Source organism: Lemur catta, chromosome 25 (assembly GCF_020740605.2).
Source record: "Lemur catta isolate mLemCat1 chromosome 25, mLemCat1.pri, whole genome shotgun sequence".
Lineage (NCBI taxonomy): Eukaryota > Metazoa > Chordata > Mammalia > Primates > Lemuridae > Lemur > Lemur catta.
In genome coordinates, this window is record NC_059152.1 from 8,456,831 (window position 1) to 8,470,187 (window position 13,357).

General features: G+C 48.2%; 1 protein-coding gene across 2 annotated transcripts; it reads right to left on the reverse strand.

Moving 5' to 3' along the window:
* Nucleotides 1-6,845: 6,845 nt before the first annotated feature.
* Nucleotides 6,846-12,772, reverse strand: IRF2BP2 (interferon regulatory factor 2 binding protein 2). Of its 2 annotated transcripts, none has more exons than XM_045537237.1 (2): nucleotides 11,052-12,772; nucleotides 6,846-10,454 (listed from the first exon to the last, which is right to left on the reverse strand). In XM_045537237.1, the coding sequence occupies exons 1-2, from the start codon at nucleotides 12,100-12,102 to the stop codon at nucleotides 9,739-9,741; spliced, it is 1,767 nt and encodes a 588-aa protein (XP_045393193.1). In that variant the 5' UTR covers nucleotides 12,103-12,772; the 3' UTR covers nucleotides 6,846-9,738. The 2 variants fall into 2 exon arrangements, with proteins under 2 accessions (XP_045393193.1, XP_045393194.1); XM_045537238.1 differs by having other exon boundaries at nucleotides 11,100-12,174.
* Nucleotides 12,773-13,357: the final 585 nt, after the last annotated feature.

The window sequence follows — 13,357 nt, forward strand, 5'->3', positions numbered from 1 at the left end:
GCAGTGAAGGAGATTGAGAGGGAGCAGTGAGGATGGGGTAGCAGAATGAAGAAAGCGGTTTCTGGAAGCAAACTGAAGACACTATTTTTTCATACCTCTCTAACACCAAGGTTAGGAAGAGGTAGAGCTGGAATTTAAGCTTGAGTAGTCTGACTCCAGAGCCCACGTTCTTTTCCATGAGATAGAAGTGCTGGAGTCAAAGAATAAGTGAACTAATGAATGAGTGAATGAATGAATGGCTATGATTAGATGCTGGTTCCCTCATGCAATTTTTCCTCTCCAATCTCTCAACTCTTGCACATTCCATCTCTTTTCCTTCTTAACTGCTTACAATGCATCTCATCCACAAAGAGTTTCAAGCTAATTCCTCCCGTGTCCTCAACCCCTCTGTAAACACGCACAGAGGAAAGACCCCTGGCTCGGTCTGGTTATGGGCTGAGACTCAGCTCAGCCAGTGTTTGTCACCAAGACCTTGAATCTGTTCCTTCCAGGGCTACAGATTTGTGGCTGACACACCCAACTCTTTACGACCTCAGAAGACTTACGGATCCATTGGCTGGCTCCTGTGTAGAGAACTGTGATTGACAAGAAAATGAAATGATTTTTTTAAAAAATGCAACATTTTTACCAAGGTAAAAACCCAACGAAGGGGTTCTTTTTTCCCATCATACGTCATTTTTTGTTGATTCCTTATTTAAATAAATCTTTAAAAACATGAAATATGTTCAAAGATATCCTCAACCACTTTGCCCCAAAGCTCCTACTGGCCACACAAATACCATCCTTGCTTTTAAAGCCATAAATGGACTAGGGTAGACCATTGTGGTGGTTTATACAGTTGGCTCACCCTTCAGTAACTGAATCCAAGCATAGATGCTTTAAGGAAAATGTTGATATCCTTTATTTGTGGTCTGTAGTTTTATTTCATTTCCAATAAAACTATGCATCATCTATGGTGACGATAACTCCATGAATCCCCTGGTACTCTGATTGACACCAGTGGGTGTCCCAGGTACAGGACTCTGGCCTGGGAGACAATGCATCCTCCGTGATGACAGCAGGGGGAGCCACTTCGCTCCAGTGTTTCAAAGTGATTTGCTAGTACCCTCTTTCATATAATAACCGAAACTCTCTATTTGCAGCAGTACACACTCACTGTGCCCAGCCACCGAATGATGTCCCATATCTCATATACAAAAAATCAGAAACCTGTCATAGAGGTTGCCCAATTTGATTCCTTAGTCCCCCTCTAAGGTGAGTACATGTTCTTTGTTTGTTTGCTTGTTTTTTCATAATTACAAAGCAGACACAACAGGTTAAATCAATTACTTGAGACAACCACAAAAGGCCCAAGAACATCTGGAGATTTCCCCACCTTTATTCCAGCGGTTTGTTTACCTGGGACAAAACTGGATAATCTCGAGGCGTGTTTTCAGAAATACTCAAATTTGCATATCTCAGCACAGTTCTCTGGGCAGGGTCTTTGCGAGGGAGCAGGGCCACCCCCACTGGACCGCCACCGTGTCAACACAAACAGCCACAGGAAAAGAGCAAGAATAATTTCCTAGGAATCGCATTGCAACCTGAAAAACCTTCCAGATCCTTGGATAAAAAAACATGTAAGGAGTAGACTGTTTTGCACGATTTCCATCTCAAGCTTCTAAAATGGTTTTTGTGCATATTATCTGGAAAGAAAAATAAGTTGGTGAAGGAAGGCTTTGGGCAGGGTTGTGTCCGGGTACTCACAAGCCCGGAACCAGGCTTTATTTTTGTAGCTTCCCCATAAATGTACAGCATTGACTTTTAAACGATGACTGAAACTATTTTACAACACTCAGTCCACAACGAAGTTGTTACTTCTGATTGCCACCCCTCACTCCAAGGCTGGTGACGGAGAAATGTCATTTTAATGTCATTTTTCAAAGTGACACGGCCCATGCTGTTCATTTTTTGAGATCATATTGCAGAGTATTAAAGCGTTTAAGAAAAATGAGAAGTTAATTAATTGGGTGGCACCCAAGTGCACAATAATACCATACCATGATCAGAGAAAAACTTTTTTTTTTCTAATTTAAATAAAAGTTTCTCCATAGAAAGTCAACTCCCTTTTAGGCTGTTTCAGGACTTTATTTGACTTGGCAGTTCCCACATGGGCATGTCCTGAGGTTTGCTTAATAAATACATTTTTATTAACATGTACTGTGCATTAGTGTGCTTCTGCTAACACACATGCCCCTTAAACATGCATGTTTACTCCACCAGCGTGGAACATTTGGCTTATTATAGCTACAGCCTCAAAAAAAAAAAAAAAAGCCAGCATCATGATTTCCAAAAAGGGAGTGACATTTGGGGCAGCTCTTGTCATGCGCCATCTCCAACTTAGCAAATCCACCCGGCACAGTCTGGCCCGCGTCGGGGACCCTTGCAGGCGGCAGCCCCGGCTGCTGCGGACGCGCGTTTGATCTTTTCTGGGCCACCGAGGGCTCGCCACACCCCCGCGCTGGCGCGCACGTTCGTCGCCCGGCCTCGCCCAGCAGGGGCCAGACCTTTTGCTTTCTTTGGTTCGGCACCCGGTGGCGGCGCCGCAGAGCTCGGCGACGGTGCGCGCGGGCCCCGCGCTCGCACACTGCGCCCGGGGACGCGGGCGGGGCGCGGGGGGGCCGCGGTCCCTCTAATTGCAGCGCGACAGCCGGAGCGCGGGCTCGGCCTGGCGCTCGGGGACACGCGGGGCCGCCTCCCGTTTCCGGGCCTGCACCCGCCCCGCCCCGCCCGGGGTCGCGGCGCCGCGTGCGCGCGGCGGGGCTCGGAGGTCCGATCGAGTTCTCCGATCGAGAAGTTCTCCGATCGAGGGTTCGCGGCGCGGGTCGGGTCGGGTCGGGCCGGGTCGGGGGGGGGGGCGCGCAGGAATCCGCAGCGAGGCGTCCGCGTGGACTCGACGTGGACCTTCCGCGGGCGGCTGGAGGGGGAGGGAGCCGCCTCCTCGCCTTCCCCCCGGGGCAAACGGGGCTTGGCAGGGCTGGTGGCTTTCTTCCTTTTAAAAAAAAAAATCGCCATTCTGAACAAGGATAAAAAGTCAAAACAAAACAAACAAAAAAAAAGCTACAGCTTCACGCTTCTGACCCAGCCTGGTCGTTGGAACTGGACTCTTGATTTGCATGACGATCGCGGGGCCCGGCGGCCTCCGTGACGCATGGCTGTCGCGCTCTGTGCATAAGGAACTGATTGTGCCAAAGCCTTTCGGACTTGGGACTGTGTTTCCGCGTCAGAATCCGACTGTGGTTCCAGATGCAAATCCCAGGAAGAGACTCTGTTCTCCATGTAAGAATTTAGCCCTTAGCTGTACTTTTCAAACTCCTGGAAGGAAACCAACTCGTGGTTGACTCTTGTCAGTCTGTGCCTTCAACCAAGCAAACGGACATCCCCTACCTGTGGCTTTGACTTTAAGCTCCACAAAAGCTGGGGCCTGGATTCTCAGCCGTTCAAAGCCTAGAATGACGTGCCCACTTAGTAGGTGTTGAATAATCACCACCACCAGCCATATGGTGCTTATTAAGAGAACAGTATTCCAAAACTTCTCTAATGACTGTGACCCTCCTGTGAAATTCTGATTTCAATTGTGTATGGGGTACAATAAATCTTTATCTTTTATCACCAGAAAAGCTAATTGAGTTGCTGTTTGCAGGCAGAAATAATAAAATGAGGGTAATGGGCTTTTAGCCTGGGTTAAGTCTCACAGAATCTCTCAGGTTGGGGAAAACAAGGCAGGCACAAGCCAAGGCTGTGTGTAATTTTAAAATGCGGATTTATTCTGACCTAGACAGTCCCTACTCCTACCTATCACTTCTCTGCACAATTCTTCCTAGTGTAGCAAATATTTCAAAATCAAAGGATAAAAGAAGGCAAAGCTCAGTAGTTTGAGGTTCACTTTTAATAAAAACTCTTTCCATGCATTAAAATAGAGGCCCTTAGCTCTGGGGAAATCTTGTTCCTGGTTTTTTGGTTTGTTTGTTTTTCTCCTGGAGACATAAATAGCCACATACACAGTTCAAAATACTCTATTTGAACTGTTATAGGAAAGATGTTTTCTAAATGGCAGAGAAATTTGCAGTGACCTAAATGTTTGTCTGCCAAAGCTGCTACCTGAGTGTCTACACAACAAAACCTGACTCATTGGTTGTGCCCGATGCCTGTGCCCAATTGGGCATCTGAATGTCAACGGGCAGTGGTGATGTACTTACAAATACTAATTGCTAAGTAAAAGTAGTAAGTGATGTGATCTACAGATTATGTAACATAGTTCATTTTCCCCAAAATGTAAACTATATTTAGAAATATTCAAATGTGACATTATTACCCTATACACGATGTCTTATCTCAGCATCAAGGGCTTCTGCGGAGCTGTTGGAGGAGGCTCTTTAGATTATGCAATCTGACTTCTAAAGCCCATTCAAAGGATGAGATCAGCCAGGGCCTCGAAGCTCTCAATTTAAACTAGGAATCCTGTAGTCTGGTCTCCAGACTTGTCTGACCTAGGAGGAAATCATCCAGCGGCTTTTCGTGGCTGACCTTGTGATAAGTTTTACTTGCACTCAAACTTTATTATTCTGATTTTGAGTTAGTGAGTTGCAAAGGGTCATTCTACATTTTTCAAAGAAACGTTTTAAGATTATATTATAAAAGAAACTGCTTATACCATTCTAATAGGTTGTTTAATAAGGAAATTTACTCAGTTGTTTTTCAGATTCAAAATACCAGTTTTAAGATAGTGTCTACATGTTTCTAAATAATGATTTAACTATGATAGGTTTTTTTTGCCCTAAAATACCTTTTCTGTAGGGTGAATGGATTGTTCTATGTTGCTCAGTGTCATGCAGAAGCACAAAATATTCTGTGATAAACACCAGTGCGAATATAGATTTCATATTCTATAACCTTAAAAGACAGTAAGTTATACTCAAATCAAAGGAAAGCTGGTCTAAATCAAGCATTTTAGGCTAAGCTGTATTGACATGGGGAGGGAGCCAGTGACACGCTGATGGGTTAAAACAAAGTTCACTGTTAAATTAGATATAATTTAATTTGCTAATGATAAATACGGGTAGTGTGAATAGCCCTAAGTATGGATTTACCTGAGGATTAATAGAGGAATTCACAGATAATCTATAAATCCACTCCTTTTCCATCTTCCAATCTCTTAACAAGTAATTTACAAATTAACTTACTTCTGTTTTTGTGTCTTTTGAGTTACAGTGAGGGGTTCAGAAATACTGAGGAAAATGCAAGGGATCTAGGTAGTTTATAATCTGGAAACTCACACCTGTAATTTTTATTTGATTGTAATACTATCAGTGTCAGAGGCCTGACCGGTGGCACTGAAGGAGTTAAAACACCCCTTCCCCCAAATCACCACCATTTCTAGAGCCCCAGATGCTAAATTGGGTCAATATGTATTCCATTCATTGCTGCATCTAACCTTGGACTGTGACTGAGGCACCTCTTCTCACACTGTTCCCTATGAACAAAAGGCAAGCAAATGAGGGTGACTCAGGACTTCTAGTGGCCGACACACAACTGAACATTTTTCTGAATGATTCCACGTATACACTTAGGAATCAGGAAGAGAAATATTTTACTCTTCACTAGCCAAATATAATCATCTATAAATCATATGCAAAACAACTTTGCATGAAGAGGGCCTTGAAAGTCTAGGAGTTAAAAGGAGTTCCACATTTTCCTTTTAACTCCCCCCCACTACCCTTTGGGGAATAAACAAAGACATCTGCCACATCAAGAGTCTGGTTTATTTTTTTAACTGAAAACTGAATGCCATCATTAAAGTTTATCTTTGGGAGGAGGGTTGTGAAATTTTTAAAATGACTTCTGCAAGCTGCACTATTTTAAATTTCACTAAAAATAAAACAGCACTTTAAAGTTCAAAAATAAAAACTGATTAATAGTTTAACCTATTTCTTTTAACCTAATTATTAAATGAAAAATCATGCTATGCTATAATCTATTACTAAGAATATGGCTTCTTGAAAACTACCTTAAATGGACTACTAATGAAAAAAAAATTAAAAGATATGTAATGATGGGCCCCCCACTTACTCGACCACCCCTAATGTAAATATGTTCAAGTACACATTCACTGTTGCTGTTTAATTTGAAACATGTAAGTCTATGTATATTTTTCCCTAAAACTCTTTATGAGTTTCACAACTTCCTTTCATAGAGAAGTCTGCCAAGCCATTGATCAATAAAGAATAAAAGCTGCAACATCTAGGAAACTACTATGTGATAATAGATAGGAGTTTTCAAATGTATGTGAGTGCTTTCTGCCTTTTATCTCTATTTATAAATGTAGGTTCCAGGATATCAATAAAGCTCACACATGACTTTAGCTCTCACTTCATTCCAAAGCTTTGCAAAGTGTAGGGTTTTTTTTTTTTTTTCTCCCTTTTGTCTTCAGTGCATTTCCTGTGGCCATGGCTGTTTCACCAAAGCTCTAGGTCTTGACAGTCTTTTCAATGTCACTATCTTCTCCTTCCAATCTACTATTGCAGAATAGCTGGCTCTACTGCTAGTTGAAAAATAAACAAGTGCTTTCTAGCTGTACTCTGTTCAGCTTTTATCTGTTTCTCCTATCCAGCTGCCCTTTCCCCAGTCCCTAGCACTTCTTTTTTCTACCATCAGTTGCCTTTTTATTTCATGTGTTTTATCTCCTGCATTTCCAGGCAAACCCCAACCCCAAACCCACACATCCTTTAGTCACGCTGCCATTAGTGATTAAAACAATAGCCACTCTAAGCTTACTTTTAAAAAATTAAAAAAGGCCTCAGAAAATGTTCAGTGCTCCCAATTTTATTTTTATTTAATGCTAAAAGTTAAAGAAAAAAAAGGTACTGTAAATCTGACAAATAACAGAATGCAGGTGATATTTCCATAGCGTGATTTTAAAATATAATAATGTTGATATCTGAGATTACACTCACTTCAGTTGACATGAGTTTCATCATATATAGAAAAAGTATCACCTTCAACTTAAAAAAAAGTAAAGGTTAAAAGGTGGCACACTTTTAAAATACTTGGTGGCCAAGGAAAGGTATATAGTAAAAGTTGTAAACCATGTGTACGTTCTCATAACTTTATATGTGAGGCCACATGAAAGACAGTACATCTGTTAAATTCTATAAATTGTTAAAGCAAAAAAGGGAAAGCTTCAACACCCCATCCCCTAATATTTTGAGTATTAAAAGCACAGCTGAAATATTAGGATTTGAAATCTGATACTGCCCATGTACAGTATAAGTAGCTTTCTGACATTTTTATCCAGCTGTGGAGAATCTCTGCACTGTCATCAGGTACAACGAAAGATCAAACCCATGTCCCAACGTTAACTTTTTAACTTCAAAGAATGCCAGAAAAATAACCCAGATCAACACTTTCCAGCTACAAGCCTTCCACGAAGGCCACCCAAGGGCCAGTCAGACTCGTGCAGATCTTATTTTTTAATAGTAGTAACCGCAATACACAGCCCTTTGAAGCTGTTCATACTCTCCCCCTTAAACACCAGCACAGAGAAACCATAGGTTGCCTTTTCCACAGCTGGATAGACTTATCCAAAACAGCAGGATGGTTCTTTATTAATCTTTTTTGGAAAGCTTATCTGTATTAAGATTGCAAAACATACAGACAGCTACCACAAACTGGGTCAAATGACTGATCAAGTTGTAACATCTATGAGGTCAAATTCCAGTTATAATAAAGTGCCTAGATACACATTTATACAACAGACCATAATAGCTGAATTCTTTACAAATGTCTCTACGGGCATGTAAAATCGACTTTGTGTTTCTGCATGTGTGCATTCACATAAGAGAGACCAGTCTGATCTGAGTCATATATACTCCAATTTAAAAAAAAATGTGTAACAACAAACTGGTTAATCATGCAAGTCTGTTTGTAATATAACAATGGCCGGTAACATGAATTCCCACAGCATTAATAATAGTAGGTGCACTCATTAAAAACACTACAAAAAAATACTGTATTTGGTGCAGTATCTGATTTTCAAGTGTGATAGTAACTTGACCATGAAAAAATATTTTGAGCAATTTAAAAAAGACAAACACATAACTAAAAAAGAATCCAAAGATGGTAACAATCTGTACTTTCAAATTAAACTAGAAACTAGGCTGTGAACCATACACATAAATTGTAGTAGACCTTGAAGCCATCATTCAGCCTAATTAAAAGGCCAAGTTACAAACACCTGAACATAAGGATTTAAAATAGTGTTCCTGTCAATGTTAAATCATAACAGCACAAAAGAAAAACCAGTATCACTGTGAGACAACTATTTCTAATAACTGATGATTTATTGGCTTAAAAAAATCATTTTACTGATGCAAAATAGCGATCAAAAGAAATTAGTTTACAAAAGGCTTCCAAAAATAGTTGTGAGAGGTGGGGCCTGTCTACTATAAAACCCTTAATTTCTTTAATTTTCACTAGTTTATCATTTTTTTCCAGAAGAACAGTATTATTCACTTGGTATTTCAAACACATGTAAGAAGGAAATTACAGGTTTCCTCCACCCACATTTGGGCTGTCACTGATATGCCCACGGGCAGTCCTGGCAGCACCATGTGGCTGTTACTGTCATTGTACCATACTGTATTTAGCACTCACTAGAAACGGGGTGTAGGTGATAGTATCAACAGCAATAGCACTACAGGTAAATGATAAAAAACAAAACAAAACACAAAACGGAAACAAAACCAATCCCACAATCTCCAAGTTCACCCGGACTGTAACTTCCCTTGCAACTCTTTCAAAGGAAAGGACAACAGCAACAACAAACAGAGCTCTAGGGTGTTGAAAAAGACGAAGTGGCGCTGCAGAGCCAGGCTCTGCTCAGAGATGGCAGTGCCATCTTGTACACACCACCATCCGTTATGACCGCCTTCCATCACTGGAATCGTGTCTTATGTAACCAACTAGCATGCAGCATTGTAATCTTACAACTGATCACGTGGCCAGTGAACAGCGGTCAACTTTGTCTTTAAAAAAAAAAGTACCCCCCACAAGACTACACAATCCTGAAAATCTCCCAGCAGCACCTCTCAGTCATCGATATCCCAAGAACTTAACTTTAAGAACAAAATAGAGATTCAAAACCTATTCTCCTATTCCTCTGAGAGGACGTTTCAGGGTAAACCTGGTGACATATCCCAGTGGCATGCCCACTTGACAACAGTGCCCCTTCACTCATTTCCTTTCCTTCTCCACCAATTGGCCTCCGGCCTGAGAAAGGGGCCAGCAATAGGGAATAACAGACAGTAAGGCAATCTTACAATGTCAGAAAATGTATTTGGCTTTTTTTTTCTTTTTAAAATAAGTGCATACAAATACAGCTAGAAGCATTTCTGATTTGCCAAGTGCTCTAAAAAAGCAGTGCAAGTCACAGCCTACATAGAACAGTAACTGTCACCAGGATAATAAAGCACAAAGATATGCTAATAACGTTAACAAAAGAAAAAAATGCCTTTATAAGTACATACCTTTTGTCGTCAAAAAAATATAGAAACACAATGTATTCAAAAAAAATCAAAATTATACAGCCATGTTTATGAAGTCTACATTTCCCTTGTCTTGGATATATATATATGGAGATATATATACAATTCAAGCAGTTTTAATTAAAGGTAATCATTGGGTTTTTCTGAAACCGGAAAGTCACGAGTCTCTCTCTTTTTTCACTTTCACATCTCCAGCAAGGATGGTTGCAATTTCCCCCTGCATAAAGGCCCAGGGGACATTGGAGCCCACAAGAGGGCATTTTTCCCCACTGGGACAATAGACCTCTCCACTAGCTCCCTGCTGTTTGATGCTTTGTCTGGAGCAAGGGAAGCAGAACTTGTGCGAAGGGACGGACGGGCACTGCACAAAGTGGGTGTCCTCCAGCCGCTCGTGGCAGAGGGTGCAGCACAGCGGGGCACTGGCAGCCAGAGAGGAGTCCGGGAGGCTGGCAGGGTGCACCGACTCCAGTCCTCCCGTGCTGCCTGCCCCCTGGCCCCCCACCTCTCTGGGGCCCAGCCTTCTTTGGTTCATAGAGGACGGCGAGGGCGGACTGTTGCTATTCCTCCTGGTAGTGGAGTGAACCTGGTTGGCATCTTTCGAGGCATGACTGCCCCCTGCATTGTCTGCTACTAAGATCAGGGCTGCCATGGGGGACTGGCCATTCTGGGCCGCTTCGGGCGGTGTGGTCCGGTTGGAATGAGGTGAGGCAGTGGGTGGCGGTGGAGACACAAAAGACGACGTAGGAGTCATGGGGATCTTGAGCCCTTCCGTGGATGTGGACAGCCATGGCTGGGCCTCTCCGTTGATCTTAGGGGGCCCCACTTCACCTTCTGGTTCTGGGGAAGGCTTCCTTTTCCTTGCTGTTCTTGCAACTGGAAAAACAAAGAAATAAAAGGAAAAAAGGGAGATAAATGAAGGTGCACTACAAAAGAGCCTTCTCTTCCTAATGCAACACAAAACTCTACACAGAATTCCTACTCTCTAAAAGCACATACATAAAATACTAGCACAAGTTTCAAGTGCACATGCAGCTTAAAATCCTTAGACTTCTGGGGCTGAGGCAACACGCTGATTTAAAAGAAAACCAAGCCTCAGAAAATGGCTCGTAGAGAAGTGCCTGTTTTCACACCTGCATGCATGGACCCCGGTTTGAACTGTGCATGTGACTGTTAATGTCCCTCAATAGGTTAAAAGGTGACTGGTGCCCTCATGCTCCCATCCAAGAATGTGCTGGGAAAGGAAAACCCCGTGTCAGTGCCTATCAGCCCAGTCTGACTCATCTCTGTTATGCTGCTTCAGCACATGAACACGTTACCACTAAGCACTGGTTCCGCCTCAGGCAGATCAGGAAGTTGGGTGTTTGTTGTTTCTGGGCTTGGGTAAAATGGTGAATGGAAAGAACCACCCCTCCCCTCTGCTCTGGGTCCCCCTTTCGCCCCTAGACCCCCTCACTCCACAGCCGCCCCTACCTGCTTTAGACCCGTTGGCCCCGTTGGCCTCGAAACCCAACAACCTGCCTGCAGTCAGGGCCGGCTCCTTCTTAAACTTGCTCTCGAAGGGCCCCGAGTGGCCGTGCTGGTGCAGCGCCAGCAACGTGTCGCGCACGGTCTTGGGCCTGTTGACCCAGTCCTGCTCTCCAGGCCCGCGGCCCTTGCTCGCCCCTTCGGCACCCAGCTCCGCGGCCCCGGCCGCAGTGGCCAGGCTGTCGGCCGGGCCCCGGTGCGCGGGCGGCGGCGGCTGCTTCTCCTTGGCGGCCGCCTCGCGCTGCTCGTGCTCCGCCGCCGCGCTGCTCGACACGGACGCCGGCCGCTTGTGGGCGCCCAGGTCGGCGGGCTGCGCGGAGCCCAGGCCGGCGGCCGCGGCTCCGGACACCGCGGCCAGCGAGGCGGCGGCGCGGCCGCCCAGGCTGAGCGCGGCGGGCAGCGGCGTGGCCGAGCCGTTCATGAGCGGCACCAGGGTGGGCGGCACGGCGTGGCCGCGCCGCGGGTTCGGGCTCTGCCGGTTGAGCTCGGGCGGCTCCTCCAGCTTGGAGAAGCCGTTGGGCACCAAGATGCCGTTCACCGGCGGCGGCTGCGGCGTCGGCGGCTGGGCCAGGCCCGCGGCCGGGCGGCTCCCGCCGAAGTCAGAGCCGAGGCGCGGGGGCCGCTCGGCCGCGGCCGCCAGTGGGTAGCGCTCCAGGGCCTGCGGCGCGCGCGGGGCCGCCTCGGGGCCCCCGTGGCCGAGCTGCTGCTGCTGCTGCTGCAGGAGGATGTCCTTGGCCGAGAGCGGCGGCGGCTTGGCGGCGGCCGGGGCCGCGGCGCCGGGCGGGGAGCGGCCCTCCGGGAAGCAGCCGTGCGCCCGCTTGAGCTGCCGCGCCGTCTCGATGACGAACTCGACGCGGTCGGCGCCCTCGTAGTTGACGCAGCCGCGGCACACGGGCTCGGTGAAGTCCCAGATCATGGCCCAGGGCATGCGGGGCAGGTCACACAGGTAGCACGACTGCCGCCGGGACGCGGCCGCCACCGCCACCGCCGCGGCCATGTCCGAGGAGCCCGCGGCGCCGGAGGAGGAGGAGGAGGAGGAGGAGGGGGCGCCGCCGCCCCCCGCCGGCACCACGCGCGCCCTCCTCCCCCCCCAACCCCGCGTCTCCCCCACCAGCGGCGGCGGCGGCCGCAAAGGCGGTGGCGGCGGCGGCAAAGCCCGCGAAGGCTCGGCGCCCGCGCAGCGCCCCCGGTGCACGAGGGGCGGCGGGCGCGGGGCGAGGGGCTGCAGCCGCGGCAGCAGGTCCCCCCGGCCGGCGCGGGCGCGGGCGGGCGGCGCGGCGCGGCGGGGCTGCGGGCGCGGCGGCAGGGGCTCGGCCGGGGCCGCGGCGGGCCTCCAGACCGGGGCGAAGACGGGCCGCGCGGGCGCGGGGTAGCGCAGCAGGTCGCGGCGGCGGCCGGCACCGAGTGCGGGGCGGGGGGCGGGGAGGCGGGGGGCGGGGGGCGGCCGCCGGGGCAGGCTCAGCCCGAGCGGCGGGGCATGCCGCGCCGGGGAGGCGGCGGCCGGGCGGCGTGGAGCTCGGACTCGACGCGGGCCCCAGGTCGCTCCGCCGCTCTCTTACAGCTCCTGGCGTCGCCGCTCTCCAGCGCCCGCGTCAGAGCCCAGCCCGCCTCACCTCCGCCGCCACCGTCGCTGCTGCTGCTGCCGCCGCGACCGCTCCACTTCTACAGACTTGATTCTTCGACAGCCTCGCACGGCGCCTGCGCGGGCCCCCTCCCCTCGCGCGCGCGCCCGTCCTCCCGCGCGCGCGCGCTCACCCTCCCCCTAGCCCTGAGCGCAGAAGGAGCCGCCGGGAGAACCGGCTTCGCGGCGCCCGCCCGCCCGCGGTCCGCGCCGCCGGCCTCGGCGTGACTGCGGTGCAGAGTGGCCGTGCGCTTTTCCTCCGCTTTCCTTCACGTCGCTCCCCAACTCAGTTCTGTCCGCTCCCTGTCAGGATTATTTTCCTCCCATGTCCTTAAGGGCCACATCGTGCTAAAAACTAGTTTTTTTTTTAAAACACAAGGCCACTTTGTAACTTGGTTTCCGTGTCTTGACGGTGGGGGTTTTGGAGCCAGGGCGGTCCCCAGCTGCGGTGTTACTAGGAGGGACACGAGAAAGCCCGCTGTTGGGCGCGGGAGCACGAACTCCCTCAGTGGTGCTTTGCACTTGCACGTCTTGTGAAGGACACATGCCCCGCCTGTCCCTTTAAGGGTCGCTGACGTGCAGAGCGAACGTTCCCAAGCCCAGGGCCGTGTCCACACGCCGCTCTCAGAAC

Bases quoted from the DNA above. Each gene is read 5' to 3' on its own strand.
- IRF2BP2 (XM_045537237.1), bottom strand. From the start codon at position 12,102: ATGGCCGCGGCGGTGGCGGTGGCGGCCGCGTCCCGGCGGCAGTCGTGC. The intron at 10,455-11,051 runs GTAGGGGCGGCT...TTGTTTTTCCAG, and splicing joins GGCCAACGGGTCTAAAGCAG to TTGCAAGAACAGCAAGGAAA.